This window comes from Colletotrichum tamarilloi, assembly GCF_030869305.1.
Source record: "Colletotrichum tamarilloi strain Tom-12 chromosome Unknown Scaffold_8.1, whole genome shotgun sequence".
NCBI classification, from domain to species: Eukaryota; Fungi; Ascomycota; class Sordariomycetes; order Glomerellales; family Glomerellaceae; genus Colletotrichum; species Colletotrichum tamarilloi.
The window spans coordinates 690,722-703,283 of NW_026849391.1; the positions used below are offsets into that span (position 1 = coordinate 690,722).

Consider the following 12,562-nt stretch of genomic DNA (forward strand, 5'->3'; position numbering starts at 1 on the left):
GTTTAGGTCAACGGGTCAGGTCAAACTGCCTGGGTGGCGGAGTGGTTCATGGTCAACAATCAATCATACGCCAACCAGCCTACTCGACGGCACGCTTAGCGAGTCCCCGAGTTCGAATCCCAGCATGAGCAGCAAGATATGTAGCCCCCAGTTCAGCACCGGGGGGGGGGGGGGTGAACTCTTTTTAGTTTGTGCAATCATGGATGGCATAGAGCCAGAACTGACTGAGCGCAGCCTTCCTGAGCTCACCCATGGTTCATACATGTAGGAGCGGTCGATGGAGTGGTTTGAAATACCGGAGTATCTAGTCAGTTCGGTTCGAGAGCCAGGCAACAATTAGTATCACCACCCCCTTTGACAGTGTCTTAAGGATTTTGATAGAACCTGGAAGAGGAAGTTGCCATTGTCTGTTCTTCGTATCGACATCATTCTCGATAATGGATGGCGTGGTCGGCTGGTGGTTGCCTGCCGCAGACCCGATGGAAAGCCTCAACATCATGACAAAATTTCTACCACCTCATCAAGCCTGTGTACGTGCAGGACATCGAAGCATTGTGACCAACTGCAATTCTGGACCGAGCTATTGTGAGCTTGGCATCTGTAATGGAGGGTAATGCTCAATGATCAGGTCACTTTCGACTGATCGCGAAGTCAATTGACGGCGCTTTCTGTGTGATGAAGGCAATGTGGTTCTTTAACATGTTCTCATTCGAATGGGGCCGTCCCATCCATAGTCCGCCACTAAGACGCAGACGAGAGCAGTTCTTGCTCATCGACCATGGGTATCATATCTAACAACAACTCCTTCTTCCATGCATCCTCGCCAAACTATTACTGAATGACCATCCAACCCCTTCCGTCCCACAACAAAAAATGACTATACCTTGCCCGTCCGTCCACGACGATTCTCAAAACCCGAATCCTCGTCGACGGATGCTTGTAATCCCTGTACTCCACATACATGCTGTCGTCCCTATTCCTTTTCGCACATGCTTGCATAATCATTCCGATCATGGTAAGTGTTGGAAATCTATTCCGCACAGCCATTACCTACTCAAGCACGATCACGTCGTCATTGGCGCGCGGCCACTGGCGCGGCGGTGCGCGAGGTGGTGATGGCCGATATCTGTCGGACCTGAACGGGTCATCAAGTTGTTGGGCTGGCATGGCGTGTCGATGGACGGGAACACCGTATGCTCCCTGCAACGGATGATGTTGCTGATGCTCATATTGCCTATGCGTTAACTGGGTTAGTTGGTAGATTTCGAGTGTTCTTGGTCCTTGACTTACGCTCCGCCGTACACGGGCGACGGGACTCCGCGCTGAGCAAGGCTGTCATTCCTGACCGCTTCCACACGTTCATAGTTGTGCGCTGGATGGGATACATCAGCTCGCGGCGGTCGCTCCACGCGCCCAACGTAGATAGCCTGCCCTGAAGGTTCAGCTGCTCGGTATGGCTGTGACTGTTGTGTAGCCCGGTGGTCATCGAGACGAGAACGTCTATCAATGCCATATGCATAATGTCTGGGTTCGACGACAGGGCGCTCTCTAAGCCGGAGGAAGCCCTCCTCTGCCAATCCATTTCGCTGATCAACATTGTTCTCCCGCAAGCGAATGAAGCCTTCATCCATTGAATTGAAAAGTTGTGGATCCGGGCCATGATGGCCACGATCACGTCCGGGGCGATGGACAGCGAGAATCTCAACGTCGGGGCCAAATCTGTCCCGGACGCTTTCGCCTGTGCCAAGAACGACTGTACCTTGGTGAACATTGTGATCCTCAATCATAATGGGGTTGGCTCTCTCTCCTGGAACACTGCCTTGACGTCGTCTCAGGTTGCCCTCTCGGTGGATGATTCTATCAGCGTAAACCTGAGGTCGGGGAGGGCCCTGGTCTCGCAGAGGCTGCTGATACACAAGTGGCCGATGGGAATCCTGTGGCACATTGCGGTATGATAATACAGGCGGCTGAACAATGTCCTGGCCATCACGCAAAGGTCTCGCATGGATGGGATGGCTTTGGTGAATGGGGGCTTGTTGGACATAGCGCTCCTCTCGTATCAGTGGGCCACGGGGAGGGGAGTTCAGACGCGGATATAGCTCATGACCTCTTCGGTCTGTGAATTCCACCACGCCATGGGAATAGCGTGATGGTGATCTCACGCCGTCAGGGGATCTTGGCTCAATGGACGGGTGGAGGAAATCTTGCAGCTGGTGGCACTCTCGAGCGCGGGCACCTGCGTTGTTGGGGGGTGCAGGAGGCAGCCTCATCTGCGAACCCGCATGATTGATACGCTCCATGGGGGCTCTGTTCTCGATGAATTCAACAGGCGGACCCTGTTGATGCGCTCCGTGACTAACGGAGCTGCCCGCCTGGTTCATGCGATCATCGGGCCCACGCTGCCGCTGTCTGGCATTATCCCAGGCAGCGTTTGCAGCAGCCTCATAACGACTGAAGTTACGCTCACGATGTTTGGCCCGTCTGCGTGCCTTTTTGTAAGCCCTCCTGGACATCCCGGGCGTGGCAACAAGCATCGGAGATCCTGGATGCGACGGTATCGCTGTCGACAAGCGTTTATCGCGGTTAGCGGCGTTCTGGGCTACGGCCGGTGTCGACAATCTGCCAATGTTGTTGGACCTGGTGATGAGAACCTCTGACGAGTCGGAGTCAGGCTCCTCGTCCGAGTCCTCCTCGTCAGAATCATCGGAGAGAACCACTACCTCGCGAAGGATTTCGTCAAGCTGATCGCGGCCATTCTCGTCGTCGCCTCGCCACTTGACGAGGAAGTCGAGACAGAGCTGTTCTGTCACTCGCCTGGCATTGTGCCAGGTTGTCTCCCTAAGAAGCTGATCATATCTGGTATGGTTATGTCGAATGTGTGCCAAGACAGCAAGCTGCACTCGCCGCGACAGAGATAGTTCCTGCTGGAGTCCTACGACTAGGTCGCCTTTGAACTTTGTTCCCTATAGTAATTCGTTAGCACCTACCCATTTCACCCCTAAACCTCACGGCATCACAAACCTTTTGGAAGGCATGATCGATGATTTGTTGTCGGTCCGTGTTCGGAATGCGAGGGAATAGCTCTCGTAGGGCGGCGTCTGCCTGCTTGTCGATATCGTTTTGTTTCTCGGGAATCTTCTCAACCTGAGCGTCGCCTTGACCTATGAGTTCCGGCTCGTTGACACTGTCCAGTCCTAATTCCTCTAGCGCCCTGTCCACGATATACTCGCGAATATGGTGTCCGACACGGTGTATTTGTTGGCTCAAGTCCGAGGCGTTATTCTTGGCCATGGTCTAGATCACAACTAGTCAATCATCGTTCCTGACGGCTGTTAGTTTTCGGCATCGTCTTACCACAATGTAGACCGAGGCACCAGTCTCTCTCGAGATGTCCTTGCATCGTTCGGTCAGTTCAGGATTGCCAAGGGGGATATGCCTCATCCCAGGAGGCGGGGTTTTGTTTGTTGTAATCTGGCGCAGTGTTGGTTAGTTCGGTGGTCGGCAAGTGTCGAGGGAACCGCCTCGGCGCGGCATACCTGGAAGAGCAGAGGCTTCTTCTTATCTTTGTTCTCGATGAACTCGAAATATGACTGGTGTTTGCTGTTGTTGACCACAGTAACCGGCTTCGCAGCGACGAGTCCTGGCGGTAACGGCTGGCTTCGGTCAATGGCTTTGTTGATCTTGCCAGCCTTGCGGTGGCGGTCCTTGGCCGTGGTACCCGGGCCGGGGTGTGGTTTCTTCTCTCTCCCCATGTCTGATGATCCTCCTTTGTTATCAGCTTACCATGGTGGTTCGGAAACCAAATGCCGTCTAAAGCTGCCCCTCGGGAAAAGAAAAAAGATGATGGAAAACGACAGTTAGTGAGAAGAATGACAATCTTTGTCTCGCACCAGAGCCAACACGGAGACGGGGCGGTGTCCCAAGTCAAGTACGTCAGGCCAGGAAGGCGCGTCTGCAAAGTTGCACCTTCTTCCCGAAGGCGTCGACGTCAGCAAGTAAGTAGGTACTTGCTGCGCGCGAAGGAAACGGTAAAAGCAGGGATCACGCAGAGCGGTAGACAAGAAGGAAAGTTCCAATTTCCAGTCGGCGGAGACTTAGAAATATGCGACTCGTCAAAATCAGTTGCGGCAGGAGCTCGTTGCACTCGGATAAAGGGCGCGCGCGGACGGTGGTGCTTGGATGCTAAATGCGTGGAAGCAAAAGGTCACAAGTCACGACGGAAACGCCAGGGCTGGTTGAGGCAGAGTAGTGCCCGTTGAAGACGCAGACGCAGGAAGGCCCAAAAGAGGTCGGGTCGCAACTCAGATTCCTGCGAGGTACTATCGGCACGTGATGATAGTGGCGGGGTGTTGATGCACGGGCCCACCGATCTTCAGCCAGGTGCGCGAACTTAGGCATGCTTAATTGCCTACCTTGTCTAAAATCATATACCGAGATTAAGCGCCCGTAAGGTAGGTACGAAGGAATCGTCAAGAGGCTGAGCAAGGGAGGTCCAAAAGGGTAAACCGAGGTTGTTTCGATCAAAACTTTGTGAGAGGATGCGTCTAGACCCTCACTTGCTTATAAGGTGCCCGATGTTAAAGGCATGAACAGATGTCGTATCCCGCACACTGGGCAGCCTGAGGTCACCAAACGAAGCATCGCAATTCTCTTTCAATAACTTATAATTTGATTGCAGTCGAATCCAAACTACAACTTGGTTTCTGTCCTTGCTTCCACTCCATTGTCCCAAGTATGCTCGGTGGTCCACATCATCCACCGAGCCAAAACGCCATCGATCATTATGTATGCGCTTGTTCAACTGCGATTTGCATAGCTAGCAGATAGTTCATGCAAATCATCATTCCTTAGTTGTCATCCAGGGAGTTTAGATGCTTTTTTGTGAATTCGAAAGCGGAGAAAAAGATGGCGTTGACGACGCATGAGCGACCCATTGAAACCCCTAGTCCGCGATACATATTTCGTTTGAAGAATTCAATCTTCGGCGGCGGCTCAACCTGTTGCCCTTTCGAGTACAAGAGAGAGTTTCGCTGGTAGATACTCTTTGCCGAGTCAATCGGGTCTGCCAGAGTATTAGCATCACTTGCCCGAGGTTCTTTTGCACCAGAAAGCACATACATATCATTGCCCAGGATACTATCCCGCACATGCCCCCAGAGATGACAACCGCGAACTTATTAGTCGTCGGGTGGTCACCACCAAAGGTAGTTCCGAGCTGCTTTCCGCTCTCGTAGACCATGAAGTAAATGGCCGTACCCAAAGTATCTCGCACTGAAATGGTCAGCTGAGGGTTTTGATGGGGTTGTACGCCTGGGCAGACTTACACAAGTGCAAGTTGAAGCCAGTGTAAAGCCCCAGAGCACCCCTATGACGAACAATGTTGCGCATGGTCTTGAAAGTGCCCTTATTTTGGTAGCTTGCTGCAACCTGGTGGCCATTGGTGGCGCGGCAATTTGCTTCCTTGAGCTTTTGTTGGTCTGACAACAAGACAGCCACCTGCGCGCTGAGCTTGGTGAGCTCAAAGGGGCAGGCGAGAAGCGTGATACATGAGCCGGCAGTGGCGCCGGCGGCTCCAAAACAGGCAATGGAGTACAGATTCGGATATGTGCCTTTCTGATTCACATGCTGCAGCACGTCGAATCCCAGGGCGTTCTTAACCCAGCCCGAGTAATTGTGTTTGGCGCGTTGGTAAATCGAAAAGGACATGGTTCGGACAAGTGTGATGCTGGCCATTGGGGCAAGGACGCCTAGTGAGGGGCAAAAGAAGGTTAGTCAATGGGATCATGACTTGAGGCGAGATGAGGGGTCGCGTGTACAAGGGAGGTGGAGGAAGAGGGACAGAGGGAATGAGGGACTCCTTACCCCGAAAGAAGCCTCTCAACTTCTCGGTGCGGTATGTGTGCGTCACACAATCGAGGAAGCCTTCGTATCGGTAGGTCTGCATTCGCGTTTTCACGCTATCGAGGGGAAATGCAAGGACAGTCGAGAACATACTCGACGTGCTGGCGGCGATCTCGGTGCGATAGCGCTTGACCAGCCTCTGCGGGCGCTCTTCCTGAGCTCGAGGCATGATCGCAGTCGGTTGGCGGGCCGGAACATGATGTATCTGGTGATATTCGGCTTCTGTCGCTGGCATGCTTCTAGCAGTGACGAGATGGCAGCGCCTTCAGACGGTGATCTCGTGGCGAGAGATCAAAGTCTTCAGCGCGGTCGTGATACGGCCCTTTGCTAGTTGGGGTTTGGTCCATCCAGACCGCGCAGCAGGTGGAGTTGGGGTGATGGCGTAGACGAGCGACAAACAGGGCGACGGGATGACGGGCTCGCGAAGTTTGGAGGATAGACGGCGAGAAGCAGTAGGGAAACAGAGACGATGATGTTGATGACGAGTCGAGCGGTCAGAGATGTGAAAAGAGCTGTCTCAAGGCAGTCTGGGGAATCGAGAGCTGAACCCCCGGGAATTGACGCTGTTGTGCCCGCTAACCATGAGAGATTTGCGGGTTAAGATGAAAGAGAGAAGAAGGGAAGAATCATCGAAGGGTAAGGTAGGCGTGAACTACGGATACTTCAGAGGTAACTCGGATTGCGGGGTCGGCAGTGGGAATCTACGGCGTAGAAAGATACATCCGCATCACAGACCGTTGTATTCGTAGGGGCACCTCAGCTAAGTACTTAGTTGAAGGTACGATTACAGCCACAACCTATACAGCACCCAACCTTGCCTTTCCCTGACCTCAAGGCAAGCTCAGTTCAGCACCTTGCCCCCCCCCTCGTCTTCCCCCTTCTTCACTCAACTTCAAGTGACCGGGTGAGGTTCCGACTCTGCGATGGTTGTATCAGGAGGTACCTTCAAAACCACGACCATTCCAAAGCTGCAGGACCAGGGCAGTTCGTGGTGCGGAAAGCTGCATCCTTTCCGCACCTGGGAGGCCCCCCTTCGGCCCCGCTGAGCGACCAGTCGTACCATTGCTGATTGGTATCTCCAGGACGCACCCACGCACTTCACTTCGTAGCAGCAGTAGCACCAGCAGAAGATACCTTTACCTTAGTGTCTGGGTCCACTGAAACGAGACCAGGGCCCCGTTGGATCTCCAACGATCCTGCGCTTCTCATTTGTTCTTCCCGGTAGCGGCCGCTAACACCAATCAGCTCAGATTGGCCAGTGTTGCCATCTCAAGAATCCACCGTCACAAGCCAGACTGCCAGTGACGCCTCTCCCAGTTCTCTCCCTGGCGGGCTATCTCTAGTGTCACAGAGTGTTTTCTCACCCGAGCTTTGGAAATATCGTACTTGTCCAGGCGGACAACTCGGTCGACCACCTTACGACAACAGCGGGTCGGTTTCACGGGGCGAGCCATATTGTTTCCGAATTGGGTATTTTTGGTACTCAAAAACAGATTCCCAAGGGAACCACTCTTTTTATATATCTCCCCGTACCGGCAAAGGGCCGACCACCACCGCCCTGGCGGCCGAGACTCTTGGCTCCGACACGGGGGGTGTACACGGGGGTTCGCCTCAACTCTTCCCCCTCAGCCCTCAGCTCAGTCCGTGAAGGTCGGGCACCTCACTTCTCGCTTACTTCTCAACATTTGGGGCAGAACGCCCGCCATGTACGACAAAACGTTATTGCCTCCGAGGTGCAGCCATCTAGGTCCCTATTCATATGCCCCCATCAACCTCCCGACGGGTTTTCTCTGTTGAATGACACTGTCTCAAGATCTCTGGCCCGATTCGGGGAAACTGAAGCAGCGTTCCGCAAGAGGCGAGGAATAATGAGCTCATAAACAGCAAGAATCAACATACAAGCGGGCGCCAGCAGCGCTTCGCGAGCAAATAATCGACCATGCAACCATCAACAGCTTAGACGGCTGCTCCAACCTTCACGTAGCCAAACGTGCCAACCAACCACAGGTGAGCCGTTTCACTTGCTGACCCCGCGCATCTGCAGATCGCCCGCCTGGCAAAGGTCGCACCAGCGGTCGTTTCTCTCCCCAACGCCAGTTTCCTCCAATGGCTTATCATCGGATAAGAGAATAGGTACTGCATCGCGACGTTTCGGGCTTATCGTGTTCCGTTCCGTCCTCTGCCTGCCGTCTTTCTACCCTGGCACCACAACAAGCCTCGAAGCGTGGTATCTGGGCTGATGATCCCGCCTGGGCATGCTGAGATGAACATGTCTCCATCAATGCCTGCACTTCCAGTAAGGTGGAACCGTTTGAGATTCCCAGGAGTTGGTCAAGCTGCACTCTTTGATGACAGCCAGTGCAGGCGTGCGAGTGACAACTCGATCAAGACTACCGTGACTTGCTCGAGACCATCATCTGAGTCGAATACCCATCGACTTGTTCAGCATGTTTATCGTCATGTCATAGTGATTGTATACTGTAGCTTTCATGTTGTTGGCCTCTTGGATGCTGAATAATTCAACGTCAGCAACCGTATCTCTCATAACCGAATCAAAAGCAAAACTCACACATCCTTGCCCCGGGATTCCGATTCCTTGCGAAAGCTGACCTTCCACGTATCCATATTCTGCCTCTCCCAAGCCACGCGGACGAGGTTCTTGAGAACCTTGTGCTCGATACCGGCCTCTCTGCGAGCCGCCTGTATGAACCACAGTGTTCTCTTGGAAACCTCCGGGTCCCACACCGCGTCTTTATCGCGAAACGACGCTCTCAGCTGGTTGCGGACGGTGTACCTGTGCGGCGGTGCGAATTGAACCGCTCGTAGGAGCTCACGGTAGAGATGTCTGTAAGCATGGATGATGGGTGTTTTATCCATCTTGGCCAAGTTTAGTCTTCTTGGTGTAGAGCAAGACTTTCGCTGGAGTAAAGTGGCTCTTTGCTCTCAAGAATCTGTCAATTGAATAGAGAAAATGGAATGTTTACTTGAGTATCCTGATTGATCGCAGAGTTATTCTTTGAAAAAGTGAGAAAAGACCCTGGCATGAGCTCCTGGTAAGCTCAGTGACCATTTCACTTCAGGGAGGTGCACGGACCACTTCAAGATTTCCACCCCAGGCACTCAGATCCGACCTCAACTCCAAAAAATTCCATCGCCGACCTCACACCAGACCACCTCTTTCCGCCCTCAATTCCACCTCCCGGCCACCCACCATGGCGCCCCGACTACCCCCGAGCTGCCTCCAGCTCCTCCGATCGACGACGACGACGATATCAAACACCTGTTCCGCCGCCGCCAATGCCTCGGCCGTCATCGCCCCTCGCCTCCAGCTCCTCCCTTTTACCGCGAAGCGCGGCGTAAAGTACGGCTGGTCCACTGCGCCCAAACGCAGCAAGCCCACCCGTTTCAACCAGCCCACCGCCGGCCTCCCCGTCCTCACCACTGGTCCCGCCGCCGCCCTCGCCCGCCGCGAGAAGACGACGCCCCTCCGCACCGGCGTCCTCGCCGTCAAGAAGGGCATGACGGCCATCTACTACGGCAAGAAGCGTGTCCCCTGCACCGTCCTCCAGCTCGACCAGGTCCAGGTCGTCGCCAACAAGACCCGCCCGGACAATGGCTACTGGGCCGTCCAGATCGGCTCCGGCTCCAAGGAGCCGCGCAACGTCGAGAGGCCGATGCTGGGCTACTACGAGGCCAAGGGCATCGCGCCCAAGCGCCACCTGGCCGAGTTCAAGGTCCGCACCAAGGAAGGGCTGCTGCCCGTCGGCGCCCAGCTGTTTCCGGACTGGTTCCAGACGGGCCAGTACGTCGACGTCCGCTCCAACAGCCGCGGCATGGGCTTCGCCGGTGGTATGAAGCGCCACGGCTTCGCGGGTCAGGAGGCGTCCCACGGTAACTCGCTCAACCACCGCACCATCGGTACCACCGGCCCCTCGCAGGGTTCCGGTTCCAGAGTCATGCCCGGCAAGAAGATGCCCGGTCGCATGGGTAACGAGCGCGTCACGGTGCAGAACCTGACGGTGCTCAAGGTGGACAACGAGCTGGGCGTCGTGCTCGTCAAGGGCGCCGTCGCGGGCCCCAAGAACTGTATCGTCAAGCTGCAGGATGCCGTCAAGAGGAAGGCGCCGGCGCTTCCTTACAGGCAGGACAAGTTGAAGGAGCTGTTGGAGGCCAACGTGGATGGCGAGGCGAGATTGCAGGAGGCCAGAGAGAGGCACTTGGTGCTGAAGAAGGAGAGGAAAGAGCTCCCGGCACTTGTATAGATATCGTCCACCCTCCCCCTTTTCCCCTACTGTTGTTTACGAAAGTCTGTGTACTATACATGTTGTACATTTATCACCCCATTGAGAGAGGCGCATAGCTTTAGGGTCATTATCTCGCCCGACCCGAATTCCAACCCAATGACTTGAACTACCTCGAACCCATGCATGCTTTTGATGACGATTCCCTTCACGAGACCTTGAAGTGACTGTAGTGCTGCCCTGTATTCAACGGTCCTCCTTGTCTCTCTCACTCACTTGATATTCTGCCTGAAACCCCTCGTCTCCGCCGCCGACACCACAGCCTCGAGATCATCATCACTCAAATCATCACCCGGAATAGACCCCTTGAACGGATCCGCCCCGTCGAGCAGATCAATCTTGCGCCCGTCGGGCGTCTCCAAGCTCCACTCGGTCGTCTCGAACAGGCCCTTGTGCGACGTCCGGAAGCTGGCAAACTTCATGACGGCCTCGTTGCGGGACCCCTTGACGCTGAAGCTTATGTCGATGCGCCCGTGGAGCTGGTTCATCTCGCCGGCGATCCAGGGGATCTGGTGCTTGAACTGCACCTCGTCGCCTAGGTACTCACGGGCTTTCGGGGAGGTGCGCAGCGCGTAGAGGGTCGAGGCGATGACGGGTGAGGAAGACTTTTGGTAGTTGAAGATTGCGATGCTGCTGAGGGCGATGGCGGCGGCGAAGAGGGGGAGGGTGCGGGACCAGCGGAAGGTGATCTGGTTGAGGTCTGTTTAAAGAATTGTGGTGGTTAGCGGATGGATGACAACGGGAAGAGAGAAGAGGGAAAGGGAGGGAGAAAGACGAGCAGTTTACCTGGGAGTTCTCGATCTGCGCGCCGCTCCATCAGCGGTCCGGACCCGGGCTTCGGCGCTGCGGTCGCCCATCTCCTTTGAGCCTGCGCTCTGAGCTGCTGTGGCTGCTGCCGTTGCCTCGCGGCGGCGCTGCGCAGCGAGGAGGCGAGCCTCCTGGTAGCTGTGTTTGAGAACATGCTGGAAATGAAACTCCCCGTGGAATCGAAAGCGTCCTACGAGTGAAGTCGGGGCTATCGCGTCGGTGGGTGTGGTCGGTTCGAATTTCGTGATACCGGGCGTTGCGTCTAGGTCAAATTCTCGGGATGCTCCGAATCAGACCATGCAAGTTCGGTCAGTTCGGTCGGTCGGTCTCGACTCTCGGTGGGCGGGCCAAAGCTCTCTCTCGAAAATTCCCGGGGTCCTGGCGCGGGCATTTGGAAAGCAGAGAAAAAAAGCAATCGATAAACAGTAACCAATCAGACCCTGGACCCAAGACCCCTGTCGCACATTGTCCAGCTGTCGCGCGTCATAAGGCTGAGTGGTCGGTCACGGCCCCCTCTGCTAGAGGTAAGGTAGGTAAGCTCCATCTACACCTATTGCACCGATACCTTACGTAGCTACCTACCCAGGCTTCTACAAATCTGTCTTCATCGACTGGACTTGTCGATACGTAGACCAAGTGTTTGCGCCTTTAACAGCTACGACATCATTACAAAACACCAGCAACCCGCTGCAGCTCATCGCGCATTTGACAACCTCTATACTAAAATGGCAGAACCTCGAGGCGCAGCCGCTCGTCTGCGGCGTACATTCCACTATCCTACAGACGACGACTCGGCAGACTCACAGCCAGAAGCCATGGACGAAGAGGGTACGACGCAAAAGACACAAAAACCTCATTCCCAAGCCATCCCATTCCCCTCACTCTTCATCTTTCCATTCCGTCTTACATCAAAAGCTAACACCCAACCCCCCAACCTAGAACAAGAAACCCTCATCCGCCGCCTCGCAGAAGATAACGCAGCCCGCAACGCCCAATTCGCAACCGCCCTCCTCGCCCTCCCCCTCCTAACAACGATCCCCTACCTCATAAACCTCGCCCGCCTCTCCGCCCCGCTCACCTCCCTCCTCTCTCTGACATCCCTCCTCTCGACCGCCTACCTCCTCCACACCCAACCCCCAGGCGCGACCGGAATTCCCTGGCTCGACGCATGGTCCCGACCAAAGACCCCGCGCCCCAGCCCGGCCTCCTCGCTCGAGTCCTCGACCTCGTCCGTCTCCGGCGGTCCGTCGTCCTACCAGCCCATTCAGACAACGCAGAGGAGACGCAGGCGGAGCTCCTTTTCTTTCGCCGAGGAGCAAAAAGGTCCACTGGAGCTGTATCTGCCGTACCTCAACCTCGGACTCTGTGGTATGCTTATCCTGGCGGGGTTGGCGACGAAGTCGAGCGAGAAGGCTTCGTTTGGCCACGTGGGGCTGGGGAACTTGCCTGCTATAGTGTACGTCGTTGTTCTGATTGCAAAGGTGGTCATGGGCAGCGTCGACCCGGAAAAAGAGTTGGCCACGCTCAAGTATGGTTTCAAAGGCGCGTAAAGC

The 12,562-nt window shown here is 55.1% G+C and overlaps 7 protein-coding genes across 7 annotated transcripts; 2 read left to right on the forward strand and 5 right to left on the reverse strand.

Moving 5' to 3' along the window:
• Positions 1 to 1,050: 1,050 nt before the first annotated feature.
• CTAM01_03570 (uncharacterized protein) lies at positions 1,051 to 3,752 on the reverse strand (the record flags this gene model as incomplete). Its single annotated transcript, XM_060519605.1, has 5 exons — positions 1,051 to 1,234; positions 1,291 to 2,963; positions 3,022 to 3,294; positions 3,355 to 3,471; positions 3,537 to 3,752. 5 exons carry the CDS (start codon positions 3,750 to 3,752, stop codon positions 1,051 to 1,053), a joined length of 2,463 nt encoding a protein of 820 aa, XP_060385811.1.
• A 1,095-nt stretch (positions 3,753 to 4,847) lies between these two features.
• Positions 4,848 to 6,136, reverse strand: CTAM01_03571 (uncharacterized protein; the record flags this gene model as incomplete). Its single annotated transcript, XM_060519606.1, has 4 exons — positions 4,848 to 5,062; positions 5,119 to 5,271; positions 5,325 to 5,747; positions 5,863 to 6,136. 4 exons carry the CDS (start codon positions 6,134 to 6,136, stop codon positions 4,848 to 4,850), a joined length of 1,065 nt encoding a protein of 354 aa, XP_060385812.1.
• A 710-nt stretch (positions 6,137 to 6,846) lies between these two features.
• Positions 6,847 to 7,355, reverse strand: CTAM01_03572 (uncharacterized protein; the record flags this gene model as incomplete). Its single annotated transcript, XM_060519607.1, has 2 exons — positions 6,847 to 6,997; positions 7,288 to 7,355. 2 exons carry the CDS (start codon positions 7,353 to 7,355, stop codon positions 6,847 to 6,849), a joined length of 219 nt encoding a protein of 72 aa, XP_060385813.1.
• A 959-nt stretch (positions 7,356 to 8,314) lies between these two features.
• CTAM01_03573 (uncharacterized protein) lies at positions 8,315 to 8,778 on the reverse strand (the record flags this gene model as incomplete). Its single annotated transcript, XM_060519608.1, has 2 exons — positions 8,315 to 8,411; positions 8,471 to 8,778. 2 exons carry the CDS (start codon positions 8,776 to 8,778, stop codon positions 8,315 to 8,317), a joined length of 405 nt encoding a protein of 134 aa, XP_060385814.1.
• A 335-nt stretch (positions 8,779 to 9,113) lies between these two features.
• CTAM01_03574 (50S ribosomal protein L3) lies at positions 9,114 to 10,163 on the forward strand (the record flags this gene model as incomplete). Its single annotated transcript, XM_060519609.1, has 1 exon — positions 9,114 to 10,163. One exon carries the CDS (start codon positions 9,114 to 9,116, stop codon positions 10,161 to 10,163), a length of 1,050 nt encoding a protein of 349 aa, XP_060385815.1.
• A 251-nt stretch (positions 10,164 to 10,414) lies between these two features.
• On the reverse strand, positions 10,415 to 11,163 carry CTAM01_03575 (cytochrome oxidase assembly; the record flags this gene model as incomplete). The annotated part of the gene is made up of 2 exons (XM_060519610.1): positions 10,415 to 10,902; positions 10,989 to 11,163. The coding sequence occupies 2 exons, from the start codon at positions 11,161 to 11,163 to the stop codon at positions 10,415 to 10,417; spliced, it is 663 nt and encodes a 220-aa protein (XP_060385816.1).
• A 571-nt stretch (positions 11,164 to 11,734) lies between these two features.
• CTAM01_03576 (uncharacterized protein) lies at positions 11,735 to 12,559 on the forward strand (the record flags this gene model as incomplete). The annotated part of the gene is made up of 2 exons (XM_060519611.1): positions 11,735 to 11,837; positions 11,949 to 12,559. The coding sequence occupies 2 exons, from the start codon at positions 11,735 to 11,737 to the stop codon at positions 12,557 to 12,559; spliced, it is 714 nt and encodes a 237-aa protein (XP_060385817.1).
• Positions 12,560 to 12,562: the final 3 nt, after the last annotated feature.